Genomic DNA, 15,824 nt, shown 5'->3' with positions numbered 1-15,824 from the left:
AAGGGCCGGAGAGAGAGGCAGCGTATTTGTATTGAATTGTCAGACGAAAACAATACAAATTAAACGAAAATCATACGAACTGGTATGGTATGAGAAAAATTTACAAATTTGTCCCTTTGGATAATTTTGGGCGAACTGTAGTGAGCGGCTTTTGAAAGCTGTGTACTAATGATCAGATATTCATATGATCACTTTGAAAGTAGTATTTTTCGTTTGGTCTTCTGATCGTGTGTACTAGGCTTAACATTGGTAATCAGGACAGTTTGAAAGATTGAATCTTCCTAATTGGGACCTACAATCACGTACCTGTACGTGGCTCTTTAAGTGCCCAGCCAGCGGCGCGCTCCCGACTCAGTCCTGAGCTCTGTGACCATGGCCGCAGGACCAGCAGACCCGATCGCCGCTGGTGTCCCGCGATCAGGTCACAGAGCTGAAGAACGAGGAGAGGTCTGTGTAAACAAACCTCTCCCCGTGCTTCCTACTGTGGCTGTCACCGATCGTCTGTTCCCTTTTATAGGGAAAGATGATCAGTGACGTCACATGCCAGGCCACGCCCCCCCTACAATAAAAAAAACATAACGTCACACAACCCCTACACTGCCCCTAGTGGTTAACTCCTTCACTGCAAGGTGCCATTTACACAGGAATCAGTGCAATTAAATAGCACTGAAATGTGTCAAAAATGTCCGATGTGTCCGCCATAATGTTGCAGTCACAATAAAAATCATTAATGCCGCCATTACTAGTAAAAAAAAAAAATTATAAAAATGCTATAAAACTATCCCCTATTTTGTAAACGCTATAACTTTTGCGCAAACCAATCAATAATCGCTAATTGCGATTTTTTAAAAAAAAATTTTTATCAAAAATATGTAGAAGAATACGTATCGGCCTAAACTGAGGAAAAAAAACGTTTTTTTATATATTTTTGGGGGATATTTATTATAGCAAAAAAATTGACGCTCCATTTTTTTTTTTTTTTTGTTTATAGCGCAAAAAATAAAAACCGCAGGGGTGATCAAATACCACCAAAAGAAAGCTCTATTTGTGGGAAAAAAAGGATGCCAATTTTGTTTGGGAGCCACGTTGCGTAACCGCAATTGTCAGTTAAAGAGACACATTGCCGAATCGCAAAAAGGGTCCTGGTCCTTTGGCTGCAAATTGGTCCGAGGCTTAAGTGGTTAATGACATTGACCTAATATGACCATGTGACCATATGAAGACATAACGTACATCGTGCCCTAGTTAGAAGGACTGAGATGTGATTACTGTATCTTTATGTCCTAATTTTATTCGTTTAGCCACTTCTTGTACACTGTGCGTCAAACTAGAGAATGGGAGTGTTTCTTTATTAAACTAAAATGTCAAAAATGTAATGGCTCATTGAAAACCACTCTGGCATGGACTGTATTGATTCATTGACCAATGTTACACTAAAAACAGTTCAGCACATACAACACATAATTCACTGTGCAAACAGAGGTCAGTACAAAGTATTCTTCTATTCTATTCCTCTTTCAGTTCAGAGTGTGTAGACTGTATTGTGCCATTGCACTTGGAAAGCCAAAGAACTTTAATAAACATTCAGTTATGTAATGTATGTTTGTACTTTAGTAATATGAGTCATAGCTAACAATCCCAAGCACATATGGTGATGGTTACAGTAATTGAACACCAAATTCACCAATATTTCATTAACTGGTTATCATACAGTCATATTTTTATATCTCTATGCAAAATCAGGCTCAATGGGCTTATACCCAGGAGTACACCCTAGGATGTCTACACAGCTGTAATAGGAGACCATGTTGCTCCTTGCAAAAGTGAATAATACCCTTTCCCATAAACTTACCTACTATCCCCTGGGTGGATGCACATAGTCCACCTAACTTCTTCCCACAATTTGACTATATTTAGAAAGCCCACACTCAGTTTTATCAAACACTGCTTGTTTCTGAAACTGGAACTATAGCATAGTAGAGAGGTAAATTGTGAATTCTAAACTTTTATCAGATGTTGCATGATTAATAATAAAACCAAAATGTGCTATCATAAGCAAAATGTTGCCTTATTTGTAAGAGGTGTTATCTTTGAATTGTGTACTCCACCAACATTGAGCTTTAGAGCAGTGGTCTCAAAACTGTGGTCCGCAGGGCCAGATGCGACCCTTTGCTTGCCTTTATCAGGCCCATGGGGCACTATTCCTCCCATTGATACAAGCCATTATTCCTCCAACTGACACCAATAATGTGACACAATTCTTTAACTGATACCAACAATGGGGCATTATTTCTGCCACTGACATCAATGAAGGGGCACTATTACCCCACTCACACTAACAATGGGGCACCATTCCTTCTACTGATGATAAGTCACTATTCCTCTCATTGAAACCACCAATGGGGCACATCACTGATATAGAGGGGCACTATTCCTACCACTAATACCAATGATGGGGTATTATGGGGTATTACATAATATTTTTTAATCCCACTGACCGCTAAGCCTAAAGCTGGCCATAGATGCATTGTTTTTGTTTTTTAATCAGCTAGTGGGCTGATAAAATAAAAAGAAAAAAGAAAAAATGAACACACACCCAAGCTGGGTGGATAGTGAAATCCTCCCTGCTGTGCTATTGTATTCTGACAGCAAGATGATTGGTCACATGTGTTGATCGAGTGAAAATGTTCTAATTAGCAAAATAATCTCTTTAGATCGACATCCATCGCAGGTACATCCATAGATGGATCAAAAATTGGCTGGTCAATGCTGAACCGGATGATTTTGGACCCATCAATGGCCAGGTTAAGACATTGTTTACTCCCACAAACACTGGGGCATTTTCTACTCCCACTGGCTACAGTCTGCCCCCTCTAAAGTCCGAAGGACAGTAAAGTTGCCTTTTGTTCGAAAACTTTGGAGACCCTTGCTTTAGAGGAAGAAGCTAAGGCTGTGTGTTACTTGCTCTACAGAGTAGTTTTTAAGACCTCTCAGAAGTTCCTATATTTCATAACCCCCCCGTCAGCTCTGCTAATATAACAGAGTGGGCACAATTTATTTGTGCAGACCTGTCTTGGATTTGCCTTTGCCCTCCCCTTTTATATGGGTAAGTATGCTGGGCTAATTCTGTATTGTTCACTCCCCCTTTATTAATTTGGGTGCACCTGTGGCTGATCATTTCTGCCCAATGGTGTACAAGGGACCTGGCCAGGCCTTGGCTGATGGCTGGCCTTTTAGCTGGACAGTTTGATCAAGAAGAGCTACTCAACCCCCCTGGTCGGTGAGAGCACTTTATGTGGTTTGTCACCTTTGTATCAAAGGCAGACTTTATTATGAATTGAAAGTTATCTTTGTTCAAGTCGTTATGGCTAAGCATTATCTTTTTGTCATATGAGAATATAATGGGTTTATTTTGTATTTGATAAATGGTCTGATTTTTTAAACCAATAAAAGTGCTGCAGCCAATTTCCGCCAATTTCTGTATTCTGTGTTTTCATTAGTTAAATATGGTTGTATTTGGTATGTTTTTTTGGGTCATTTGTGCAAAGTGCAATCCCATGGATTTGCCCACAAATGTGCATGGGGTAATTTGACTTAAATGTTGTAGACTTCCACAACCAGTTAGGATCAGTAGACCATGCAACAGAATTAAATTGTCTGTATTCAGATGCAAACTAAAATACACATTGTAGATAAACTGCTTGGATCTAAGTATAGAGTTTAGTCTAGTTCAGGGGTCTCCAAACTTTCTGAACAATTGGCCAATTTACTGTCCTTCAGATATTGAGGGGGCTGATCTCTGGCCAATGGGCAAAGAAAATGCCCTGGTATCAATGGCAGTAAAGAATGCCCAATCAGTGAGAGGAATGTTGCCCCATTGTTGGTATTAAGAGAAGGAATAATGCCCCATCATAGATGTCTGTGGGAAGAAAAGAGCCCTGCAGTTGGTGTCAGTGGGAGGAATAGTGCCCCATCATTGGTGTCAGTGGGAAGAATACTACTCTTAGTTAAGGTCAGTGGTAGAAATAGTACCCTATTCGGGTCAGTGACGGGAATTATGCATTGTATCAATGGGAGGAATTGTGTCCCAAGGGCCTGATAAAGGCAAGCAAAGGGCCACAGTTTGGAGACCACTGGTCTAGTTGGTATAGGCACCCACTCCAAGACCATTACCATTTCCAGATAAGCCAGTCAAAGAGTCTGGAACTGACTGCACAGTGCCCCAAAGCAGTAAGCATTATCATACACTATCAATATATTATCATATATAGTAAGTCCAATGTCCATCCCCTTGTGGTAAATAGGATTCAAGTCAGATAATGAAGTATCAGAACACAAGTGCTAAGTCCACACTCAGCATTCACATCACAGCACTGAAACTGACACAGGCCATCAGATAAGATATAGTCAGTGACCCTGTACATTTCTGACAGCAAAACACCATCAACATCACTGCCTATATTGCCCATGCAACCAAAGAGGCACAATGTTATTTTTCTAACTTGTATTGTGAATTTAACAGTAGAAAGCAGACATGTTGCAATGGAAAAACAGATAGTTCTTATTCTTATACAATAAAAAGGACAAACAGACGCAAAACACTGCTGCTGGGTTGTGCATATGGAATGCAAAGTGTGTGTAGAAAATATTTTGTAAATCACCATTATTTTCTATCTTGTATGTGATTTATTAACAAACAGAAACAACACGATCTTTCATTATCATGGTCCTTAGTTGCCTGTCTGTAACTCATTTTTTTTTTTTTTAATTAAACATGTAGTCATTTTAGCATTTTTGTACACCAGCCTTGTCACTCCCTCAGAATCACACTCCCCCGGCGATCAGCACGTTCAGCACCTCTCCTCCTCATTGTCCATTCTTCTACCTACATTTCTGGAATGTTCCATAAAGGCTGAGCTGGTGTGTCATGTTTTCACTGTCATCCTCCTAGTGATAAACCCATGGTATTTTTTCATGTTTATGTATCCATGGCAACAACATTTGCTTCAATTTCATGCTCTCTTCAGATAAGTATATGTATCCTTTAGTTACTTAAAGTGGTAGTAGGTCATTTTTATCTACAGGTAAGCTTGCTCTAAGTATTTCAAATGTGGGTACTCAGTCCGTTTACAGATTCCAGATACTTTGGAATGTTGTTGGCTTTGAAATAAAAGCATAACTTTAATGACAAAAGTGTTTAGTGTTTTTTTTTTTGTTTGTTTTTTTGTTAGCAGAAGGGATTTTGCATGTTTTGTCCATTACCATTCCCAGCTTTCCCGAGGAAGTCCCCCCTCCCCCCGCCCGCCACACCACACCACATGTAGAGCCTGCATGGTCCAGCAGCACCCTCCCTCTAGCTCCCTGCTCCAGTAAGTAGCCCTACTTATTCTTCTGTCATGCTACCACTTTCCCTGTGTACATTTATATGCTCAATTTGTCCTAGCTTCTTTACCCTTTAAATCCATTTTGGTACAATGCACATTAATTATTTACTTACAATGATGCATACGGATTTGGGGGTTAGATTGGTCATTATGGCTTCTACATTGATTATATTCTCGTCTAATTCTGGTTTAATGTGGTTTTCAATAAAAGATTTCTTGTCATGCATGCCTATAAGTTTGCTATTGATTTTTCAACATTTTCAGTTGGTAATAGCTCTGTTCCAAGGGTAGCACGCCTGGACCCTGGCTCATCTGGGCCTGCTAAGGATGACATGATTGATCACCTAAAGTCTAGGAGTACTTCACCTACCTTTATGACAAGTAGATGAAAGGTAACGATTAAGGGTGCAGGAACACTTTCCCAGAGGCATGGTAACCAGAAGTAACAGAGATTGCAGTTGCCTCTTGGCCCCTAGGGGAACGTGGAGTCTATATGTATAAAACACACCATTCTGTCATCGTCACTATAACATGTGTATCTAAATTACTTTTCCTGAGAAGATGGGACAAAATGTGAAAATCAGGGATTTTACCTTGAAACCTTGAAATTATGGTTGCAAATGCTTGACTATACCTACGACATGGAGGCTCTCACCTCAGAGCTCCATAACATCCAAGAAGCAACCTTCACTGAAAGGTGGGTATGTTGGCTGACGTTCAGGTCCTCCCCTCAATATACAGAGATTATATCCTCAGCTTATCTCGCTCGGTTGCTCAGTCTATGCTTTGGCCACTTATAGTCGTATATCACTTTTAATTGTGTTGTTAAAAGAGAAGTATGGTTTTAGTTTTTTTGGCTAATCATACTTACCTAGGTGGATGCAGCAGACCTATGCGGCAGCTGTCCCCCACCATCTCCGCATTGAGAACCGTGCCACTGAACACCACCGATGGCTCGGGTTCTCACTCCTCCCTGAGCAGAGTGATGCTGAAGGGGAGCGGCCATCTCAGCAGCTCCCTGAGACACTGAGACTGCCATCAGTCAAGGCAGCTGGCAGATCCAGACTTGGAAAGTCGGGATGATGCGCTGCCTCGTCTGATAGCAGTGACGTCAGCAGAGAGCGCACTTCAGTCCACTCTCCGTTGAAAACAGGTCACAGGAGTGCAAAAAGAATTGCACTCCTGTGACCCAGAAGAGAAGCCCAGCCTAAAAAGCTCAGACTGGACTTCTCCTTTAAGCTACATATAGTGACAAATAGAGTCACGCTTTCCGGTTTATCTTGGCACCCTCCCTCTTCTTCTTCCCTCCCTACTGTTACTATGCCTTTCTTTCCTACCTTCCCATTCTTCTTCTGTCTCCCTACCTTCTACTCTAATATAGAGTAAATATACCTGAGAGGACTTATTACACCATTTCTTTTTGTATATATTATTGGTAAACCTTAACTTCTTGTCATTTTAACTGTATATGTACTGTTTTCCATTATGTTTCATCTCAATAAACATTTATTAAAAGAAAAAAATATATATATATTTTTTCGAATATGTGGACTTTACAGGTACCACTGGAGACAGCAATGCTATAAAACATATACAAATGTTTATTGTTCATGTGGTTTATTAGGATCCAAATTGATCCCAAAATAAAGTGTATATATGTGTAGCACTGACCCCCGAAGGAGTGGCTGATTTAATTGGGCTAACCGTTACCTTCTTGACCTCGTGTGCTTCTAGGGGTTTCCCGAAGTAGATGGCCCAAGAACTGTAGAGACCAGATCCACTTAGAGGGATTTTTATTTGCAAAAATAGTTAACGAACACAGTCTCTCAACATAGGGTTAGAGGGTTTAGGTAGGAAAGTCGAGGTACTCTTAGTGCTAAGTCAAATAGGAAACAGTCTCTCAAATTAGGAAATCCAGAGAATAGCCATTCACAACTGGATCCTCACCCTTATCGGATAGTCCTTCTCTCACCAGGCCTAGCAGCCAACAAGATGCTTAAATCAAACCAAGTATCTGCCACAGGCTTGCTATAGAACACTTGGTTAAAGTCTCTGCCACAGACTTGTTGTAGAACACTTGAATGAAACTGAAAGGTGTAGATAACTCGGAGCACCCTCGTATGGTATCAGTGTCTTGCAGCCGGTCCGGCAATACCACACAATCACTTGGGGTCTTTCAACTTGTCCAGGCTCTTGCTGAGAAGCCAACCTTTGCATGGCCTTCTCCCGAAGAGTCCTCCCCTGGATACCTTCACAGTTGCTGGGTCTCTCCACAAACCGAGACGGCACCGGACCACCTCTGAATCCTTCCTTCAGTTTCCCTGCCTCGGGCTAGCCAGCCCAGAGACTTGTAGTTGGGTGGATCCGCACCCCAGGCCATGAGAGCCCTGGGAGCTGGTCAGGATGACCAAAACCAACAGTCAGAAAAGCACTTCTGGACCGGAAACCCCGGAAAACACGTGACATCCACACCTTAAGTACCCTCTCCCAGAAGGCACAGCAAGAGTGACACTCCCACTGGGCTGGTTCCGGGAGAAAGTACACAATGGCCACCTCTTCACTATCCCTTCCCCACTTTATTTATTTATTTTATTTGTGTGTGTTTTGTCACGTTTTATGTTTGTCACCTGTGCGTTTGATGAGTAGGGTGTCAGTCCTTGGGCCAACCCTGAAAGTCTTGTGGGATGGTGGACATAGGCCTTCTGGCTTGGTTCGCCCTCTCTTTGGGTGGTCTTCTTTCGGGGGAGCCCCTACCCAAGTACCTGGGTGGGTCTGTTTCAGCAGACCTTCTGGAGAAAGTCGGTCGTCTGGTTTTAACAAGATGGGCCATGGGTACCTCAGTCCCCGTCTGGAGCCTAATGCCCCGGGGGATCAGGGTAAGGTTCTTCCTAGTGGAGGACAGTAGGACACCTGTTGCACGTTTTTGTGTTCACTCTTGATGTGTGTGCACTTTTTTTGGCACCGAGTGGAAGTTTTTGGGTGTGTTTTGCATGCCCCAGGCTTTTTAAAAAAAATAAAAAAATCTACTTTAACAGACAGCAAATCTAATAATTTATGTAATTTTAATTTAGGTAAAGGAGCTTGTTATTGGCATATTATAGCAGTGGTTAATAAAAACCTCAGGTTATGACGAAATGGTGTATGTCTGAATAAGCCCCTTACACTAATTTGATTCAGTACCATTTTCTAGTACCATCAAAATGCGTGAAATTGCTCTGAAGACCGTTACGCTAGTGGAATTTCACTGAAACTTTGCCCACCATAAACAGCATAAAAATTTGAATTGCATATTTTCATACTTTGGTTCTCTTTCATGTACTAAACTTGAATGCATCGCATTAAAATACAAAGAGAACTTTGTGCTACTATGTGATGGCTGCCAATATTGATTCACTTGGAGGTGTATTCACCAAAATTACAATCAAAATAAATAATGCTATATATGGAAGAAAAGTCAGCACACAGATCATATTTGGCAGGTTGACGGTGAAGATTTTACGGTTGTTTGAAAATAGCCTTTTAAGAAATGTCGTTGCTAGGGATTTTATTTGTTTGCAGAGAGAGAGAGAGACTGAGAAATATATTAACCCAGGTGTAATAACATCGCCTTTCCCTTACTTTACGTAGTGGTAGCTCTACGTCAGAGTCAGCCTTGAAGTCATACAGAGCAATCGCTGAGAGCTGGGGAGTGTCCGCTCCATCATGCTGATCAGGGGAGATAACCTGCAGGAACAAGCATACAATGGCTGTTACCTTAATACTAGAAGGATCACACTTAGTTGATTGTTTGGTTATAGGATATAAAGACAATACGCTATACAAAACTGGATAATAAATTGCATGTAGCACTCTGTACATACACGCAGAAAACTAATATACTGCAATATCTTAAGGTGTGTCAGGGAATCTGTAGCACCTCTAAACATGACCCGATTAGAACTGTAGGTACTAGTGGGGCTGCCCTAAGCCCACTTGAGTGATGACATCCCATTATAGGGGCTTAGGGGGTTGGCAGGGTCAGGTGTTAGGGGTTACTAGAAGAGAGAACCCCTAGCTGTGGATTTTAAAGGCATGTACAACAATGTTTATACAATAATACAAAAATTATTTTATTTCATAAAATGAACAAAACAAATATAGTATACATGTAAAATGAATATCTAAGGGTGTACATATACAAACAGTATTGGTAATATTCTACAGCACTTAATTATGCCATATAATCCATGTAGAACAAATCACCCAAAGGTGTTAGGGGTTGCACAACACAATTATATTACAATTCTAGAATACTATTCTATTCTATAAAGACATAATTTAATAAACTCATTATAAGTTCTATTAACATGCTGTATGGGCACAAAACAATGTACTAGTCAATGTGACCTGACCAATGCACATTATAACAATACAATTATATCAAAAAATGTGATTGTTGTTCATCATCCAAACCACATTGGTTGTCAGTAGAAGGGCACCCTAACAATGGTCGTCTGTAGAAAGAATGCCCGTTATAGTGGTAGTCAGTCTATTAGTCCCATACAGTGGTGGAAAAAAGCAAAGAAGGCCTTTTACAGATAGCATTGGTGTGTTTGAGATTTAAAAAGGAGAAGTTCCTCTGGTCCAATGACAATGGCGGCAAAATTTTGCAGGACCATCAGGCAGGAGCTAAATGTACTACTGCTCAAGGAACCCTTAGCAACATATGGAGATACTCTAGAGCTCCATAGAACCCAGACTAAGTCTCTAAACATGATTATGACAAGATCATAATACAATTCTATTAAACTCTATATAAACACAAATCACTACATTACTCAACATGAGCTGACCACTGGACACCATCACAGTGCAATTATTTTACAATTACAGAACATTATATTCTATAAACAAAGAGTACAACAGGATCATTATTAGGGCCGAAAACAACTAATTGATTAATCGACAACTAATCGATTATGAAAATAATTGATTACTATTTTCATAATCGAGTAATCGGCCACTAACATAATGGGGTTAAAAAAAACTAAAATTAGCACTTTATAGTACAAAAAGAGCAAATCGCTACTGTAAATATTACTTTCACTGTCCCATAGTAAAAAATGAACCCCTTATGCCGCGTACACACGATCGGAATTCTCGTCACAAAAAGCTCTGATGGTTTTCCCAACGGAATTTGGCTCAAGCTGTCTTGCCTACACACGGTCACATCAAATTCCGATAATTTATAACGTGGTGACGTACAACACGTACGATGTGACTAGAAAAAGGAAGTTCAATAGTCAGTAGCCAATAGCTTCTGTCTCGTAGTTGAATCTGAGCATGCGTGATTTTTGGTATGTCGGAATTGCATACACACGATCGGAATTACCGATAGAAAGTTTTTCCGTCGGGAAAATTGAGAACATGCTATCAATTTTTGGCTGGCGGAAATTCGGACAGCTAAATTCCGATGGAGTGTACACACAGTCACATTTTACGGTGAAAAGCTCTCATCGGTCTTTTTCTGGCCAGAATTCCAATCATGTGTACGTGGCATTACAGTTGCGATTATTTGCTTTTTTTGTACAATTTTTTGTTTTTTTAACCCCATTATGTTAGACCTGGGTCACGCCTCTGTGTTTTTTGGTGCTTTTTGCAGAAACACAGTTCATTTACATGGCTTCCTATGGGACATGTTCACATCCATGATTTTTTCAGCTGCTGCATATTTGGAAAAGACAAGGACTTTTTATTTTTAACGCAAGATGGTGCTATTTTGCTTTTTCGGTTCAATATACTTCAATGGAGAAGCTGCAGAAAAGCATGTAATAACACAATTTGTGTTTTTTAATCTGCCCAACAACAAATTGGCCAAAAAAATATGTAAAAATGCAAATCGCAGCAAAATTCCTTTTTTTTTTAAAGGTTATAAACCGATTAATCGAAACAACAATCGGCCAACTAATCGATTATGAAAATAATCGTTAGTTGCAGCCCTAATCATTATGCAATTCATTTACATTCCATATGGACACAAAACTCCCCAATGTGACTGTCAGGAATCAGCAGCGGAGATGGCCAAATCTGTGAGGCTGTACTCAGGAAAATTGGACCAGGCTGTGTATAATATGCTTTTAAGTGAGATATATTTAGAGTGACACCAGAACACAGCAAACATAAAAATATAAGTGAACCAAAAACCCAGTGATAGAATGCCAGACTAATAACAAACAGGGGGATCAAAACTGGGATCAAGAACAAGAGAGTAGGTACAAGGCAGCAGGATACAGGCTACAACAAACAGGGCAGGAGCATGAACAGGGTAATAGCTAGCAGTATCTGGCAGCAAGCAAAGCACTTGAGCGCGAGGCACTTGGGGAGGAGGGCTTAAATACCCTCCCAGCAGCCAGCATCAGGTGGAAACTGATTACTGGGGTCTACTGGTTGCTAGGAGACAACCGTTGGTGGACACTGGAATTACAACTCTCCGTCAAAAGAACCACAGTCCCACCAGTAGATGATCCAGGTCTTGACAGTGACCTAACCAGTGAATATTCTAGCAAAACAATTATAATAGCTCTTATATGGGCACAAAACACTGTACTTCACAACACAACACGACCACTGCACATTGTAATTACCGTATATACTCGAGTATAGGCCGACCCGAATATAAGCCGAGGCCCCCAATTTACCCCCAAAAAAACTGGCAAACTTATTGACTCGTGTATAAGCCGAGGGTAAGACATGCCTGTCCATCCCTGTGTGTGTGTCCGTCCATCCCTGTGTGTCCGTCCATCCCTGTGTGTCCGTCCATCCCTGTGTGTCCGTCCATCCATCCCTGTGTGTGTGTGTGTCCATCCATCCATCCATCCCTGTGTGTGTGTGTCTCCATCCATCCATCCCTGTGTGTGTGTGTCTCCATCCATCCATCCATCCCTGTGTGTGTGTGTATCCATCCGTGTGTGTGTGTGTGTGTGTGTGTGTGTGTGTGTGTGTGTGTGTGTGTGTGTGTGTGTGTCCAGCCTACCTGTGTCCCGAGCCTTTGTCCCGAGCCTCCGTCCCGTGCCTTGCCTCCTTGCCTCCGTGCCTCGCCGCCGTGCCTTGCCTCCGTCCCGTCCCGTCCCGTGCCGTGCCTTGCCTTGCCTCCGTCCCGTGCCCTCTTCGTCGGCGCCTCGGCGGCCATTGTAAAATTCAAAAGCTGCGCCGCCGCCTTCGCCTGTGATAGGCGGAACACTGAATTTCCCAGCAGCCTGTGTTCCGCCTATCACGTACATCGTATCATCCTCGTCCGTAGTACGAGGATGATACGATGTCCGTGATAGGCGGAACACAGGCTGCTGGGAAATTCAGTGTTCCGCCTATCACAGGCGAAGGCGGAGCCGGAGGCGCGGCTTTTGAATTATAGAATGGCCGCTGTCTGTCTGCTCGACACGCTGATCGAGCGGGCAGACAGCGATGACTCGAGTATAAGCCGAGGGGGGCACTTTCAGCCTCAAAAAAGAGGCTGAAAATCTCGGCTTATACTCGAGTATATACGGTATGTTATAATTCTAGAATACTTAATTCTATAAACAAAAAAAGATGACAAGATCACAATACAGTTGTATTACACTCTATATGGTCGCAAAACACTGCAATAGCCACCATGACCTGATCATTGGACACAATAATAATACAAATATATTACACTCTATATACATAGAATATGAAATCCATGGGCTCCAGAGGACGTCGTATGACGAAATGCGTAGGGAGTGGCCTAGGACATACACAGACTCTTCCTTCAAGCGGCAGTACCCGGAGATATCTGTATACTGCGTTTTTTAACTTTACCTTTGTGTGAGTACGTTTTTTTTAACTTTACCAATAAATATTGCCTGTTACTTTATCACACTATGGGCGGTCTTCTTTCCTCATATTCATTGAAAACAACACATCCCTGAGATGAAAAACAGCTGTTTTGGGACCGGCATATAGCAGAAATTCCTGGACCAGTGTATAGCAACAAAGTGGCTAATACTGTGGAGGCACTTCTACCCCTGCAGGGGTAGGGAAGTCGGTGAGTGCAAGATTCACCTGTTGCACGGATATCGCACCGGGTTTTTACCCCCCAAGGAATATTTGCAGTTGGCACTTTGCACTTTTGACCTCTTTTCACATTTTCTAGCACTGCTAGTTATGGACACTGGTTTTAAAGCATTTGTATCACCTGTTTGTGTAATTTAACATTATGCACTTGTTATTTTAAATACAACTGTGGTGTCCATTTTTTTTCATTTTTATTCTGCATTTTACTTTTTTCTATATTTATTTTTTCATCACGGGGTACAATTTAATATTTAATATATTATTATCAATAATTAGTATTCATTAGATATCTAGGAGTGTGTTTTTTGTATATTGTGTAACGCTTTGGTCTACTATATACCTTTTTTTTTATTTTTATTTTTTTTCTCTCAATATATGCACTTTACTGTGATGCACTAAGTTTGCACATTGCACTTTATATACATAATTTTTGGCACAGATTTTTAGATGAAGCACTTGAAATGTTCTTTTGATTTCTAGATGAAGTACTTATTAATTCTCTTATTGGGGATTTATGATTAGAGTAGAGCGCCCTTACTATCTATATTTTTATTTGTATTACAGAACATGAAATGATTATAATGAAATTCTATCACAGATACAGAACAGTACATATTTAATATCTTTTAATTGGCACTGTAGGTTAGACAATAAAATTTGCACACAATTACTGGGCCTCTTGTATCAAAAGTAAAAGTGTCATGTTGTCCTTTCAGTATACTCCAAATTTTACAATGACAGCTGCAGTTTGACTAGTTGCTAAAATCAACACAGCCACTTTCATTTTAGAACCTTTTGATTCATAAGGCCCAAAATAATCATATCTATAATGCCTTCAGCGAGTGTGGTAACAGACCTTGACATAGCTCTCGGGGAACAGGCCTCGTCGCCCTTTTTGTTCTACCAGAAGCCAGTTTTTGTCTACTTGCTTCAAAATGTGGACTGTGGTTCCACGCTGCAATGAGATTTCTCTGTAAAAAGAAATACAGTAAAAGAAGACATGGGAAATTAGGAAGGAGTCTGTGCTTGTCATATCATATATACAAGTAGTCTAGTACAAATTCACAGGCTCAGTTGCACAGTATTCCATAGATCAGAAACTTAAACTTGCCATAAACATCAGACATGGTGCAGGACCATACCATCTGAAGATGTCTTTAGGTCCAGAACAAACATTAATGCTCAAGACATCCTAGTGTTCATTGTTATTCTATGAAGTAAAAAGAGGTCATGCAGGCACTCCTGGATTCGCTTGAAGGAAACAATAGTGATCAGTGTTTTCTGACTTGTCCAGTTAATATCTTCTCTGTGATCTCCAAGCCCAGGAGCCAAGAAAAAGCAGCTTTCCTAGTCCAGCAGGGACACTGACCATACATTGGATGATATTTATCTGGTTCCTAAAACACCATTCAAAATTTGGTCAGTGGGTTGCCCTGTTCGCACCACTCTACTCAACATCTTACAACTAATGAGTTGGTGGACTGTGGGTGGAACAGCAACTGCATCTAATTAGACGCAGCCACTGTTTGGGTATTTTGACTGCCAGTGATGTGGCAGTCACAAACATATCAAAAGATTTGTCTATCTGTACTGTTTAGCACAGAGAGATATCCTCCTCTTCTTGGGTCCCTCGCTGGCGCTCCTGGCTCCTCCCTCCTTCCAGTTGCCTCCACAGCAAGCAGCTTGCAATGAGGGCACCCAAGCAGGTACCTTCCCGATCAGCAGCTTTGTGTGTCCATTCATACACGGAGACGCGATATGGCCCCTCTGTTTCCTGATTGGCTGATTGGCTGTGATTGACAGCAGCGGAAGCCAATGGCTCCCGACGCTGCCAAAAGCCAATCGGGAGTGCGAGTCCCGGGAGAGGCAAGGCTCTTGTGGACATCATTGGATCTAGAGGTTGCTCAGGAGGCTGCTGCACACAGAACGTTTTTTACCATCATGCATAGAATGCATGAAGGTAAAAAAACCTTGTGCCTTTACAACCACTTTAACCCTTTTCCGCCGACAGTACACATAAATGCGGCCTCACTGGAGTGGGCTTTTTTTTCCATGGGGCTGCATATAATGTATGTGTATCTGTCTTTGTGCCAGCACAGACACCAGGGTCTTACCGAGAGCCTCGGGTCCCGTACTAACTGCTGGTTCTGGGTCACCTGGTCACTGTGAGAGCCTCTGATTGGTTACCACAGTGATCAGTCACTGTGAAGCCCACCCCCATGTTTTCTTTCTCTCTAAATGGAGGGGACAAATACATTGTATCTCTCTCCTTGCAGAGAGAATAAAATAAACAAAACTGTGTGTAAAAAAAAAAAAAGAAAGAAAAGTTCAGTGCCCAGGTTAGTCTTTGGGTCAAAGTCAGGGTCA

General features: G+C 41.4%; 1 protein-coding gene across 7 annotated transcripts in view; it reads right to left on the bottom strand.

Annotated features, from left to right (window-relative positions):
- SORBS3 (sorbin and SH3 domain containing 3) overlaps positions 1-15,824 on the bottom strand; it is an 88,898-nt gene that overhangs the window by 12,743 nt on the left and 60,331 nt on the right. For all 7 annotated transcript variants that reach the window (XM_077469854.1, XM_077469850.1, XM_077469848.1 and 4 more), the window contains exons 11-12: positions 14,314-14,428; positions 9,003-9,107 (exon numbers count right to left, since the gene is read on the bottom strand). In XM_077469854.1, the coding sequence (XP_077325980.1) occupies positions 9,003-9,107; positions 14,314-14,428 (220 nt within the window). The remainder of the gene's footprint in view (positions 1-9,002; positions 9,108-14,313; positions 14,429-15,824) is intronic.

Source organism: Lithobates pipiens, unplaced genomic scaffold (assembly GCF_037356315.1).
Source record: "Lithobates pipiens isolate NorthernLeopardFrog02 unplaced genomic scaffold, aLitPip1_a1.2 Scaffold_8, whole genome shotgun sequence".
Lineage (NCBI taxonomy): Eukaryota > Metazoa > Chordata > Amphibia > Anura > Ranidae > Lithobates > Lithobates pipiens.
This window is presented reverse-complemented; position numbering and strand designations above follow the sequence as displayed.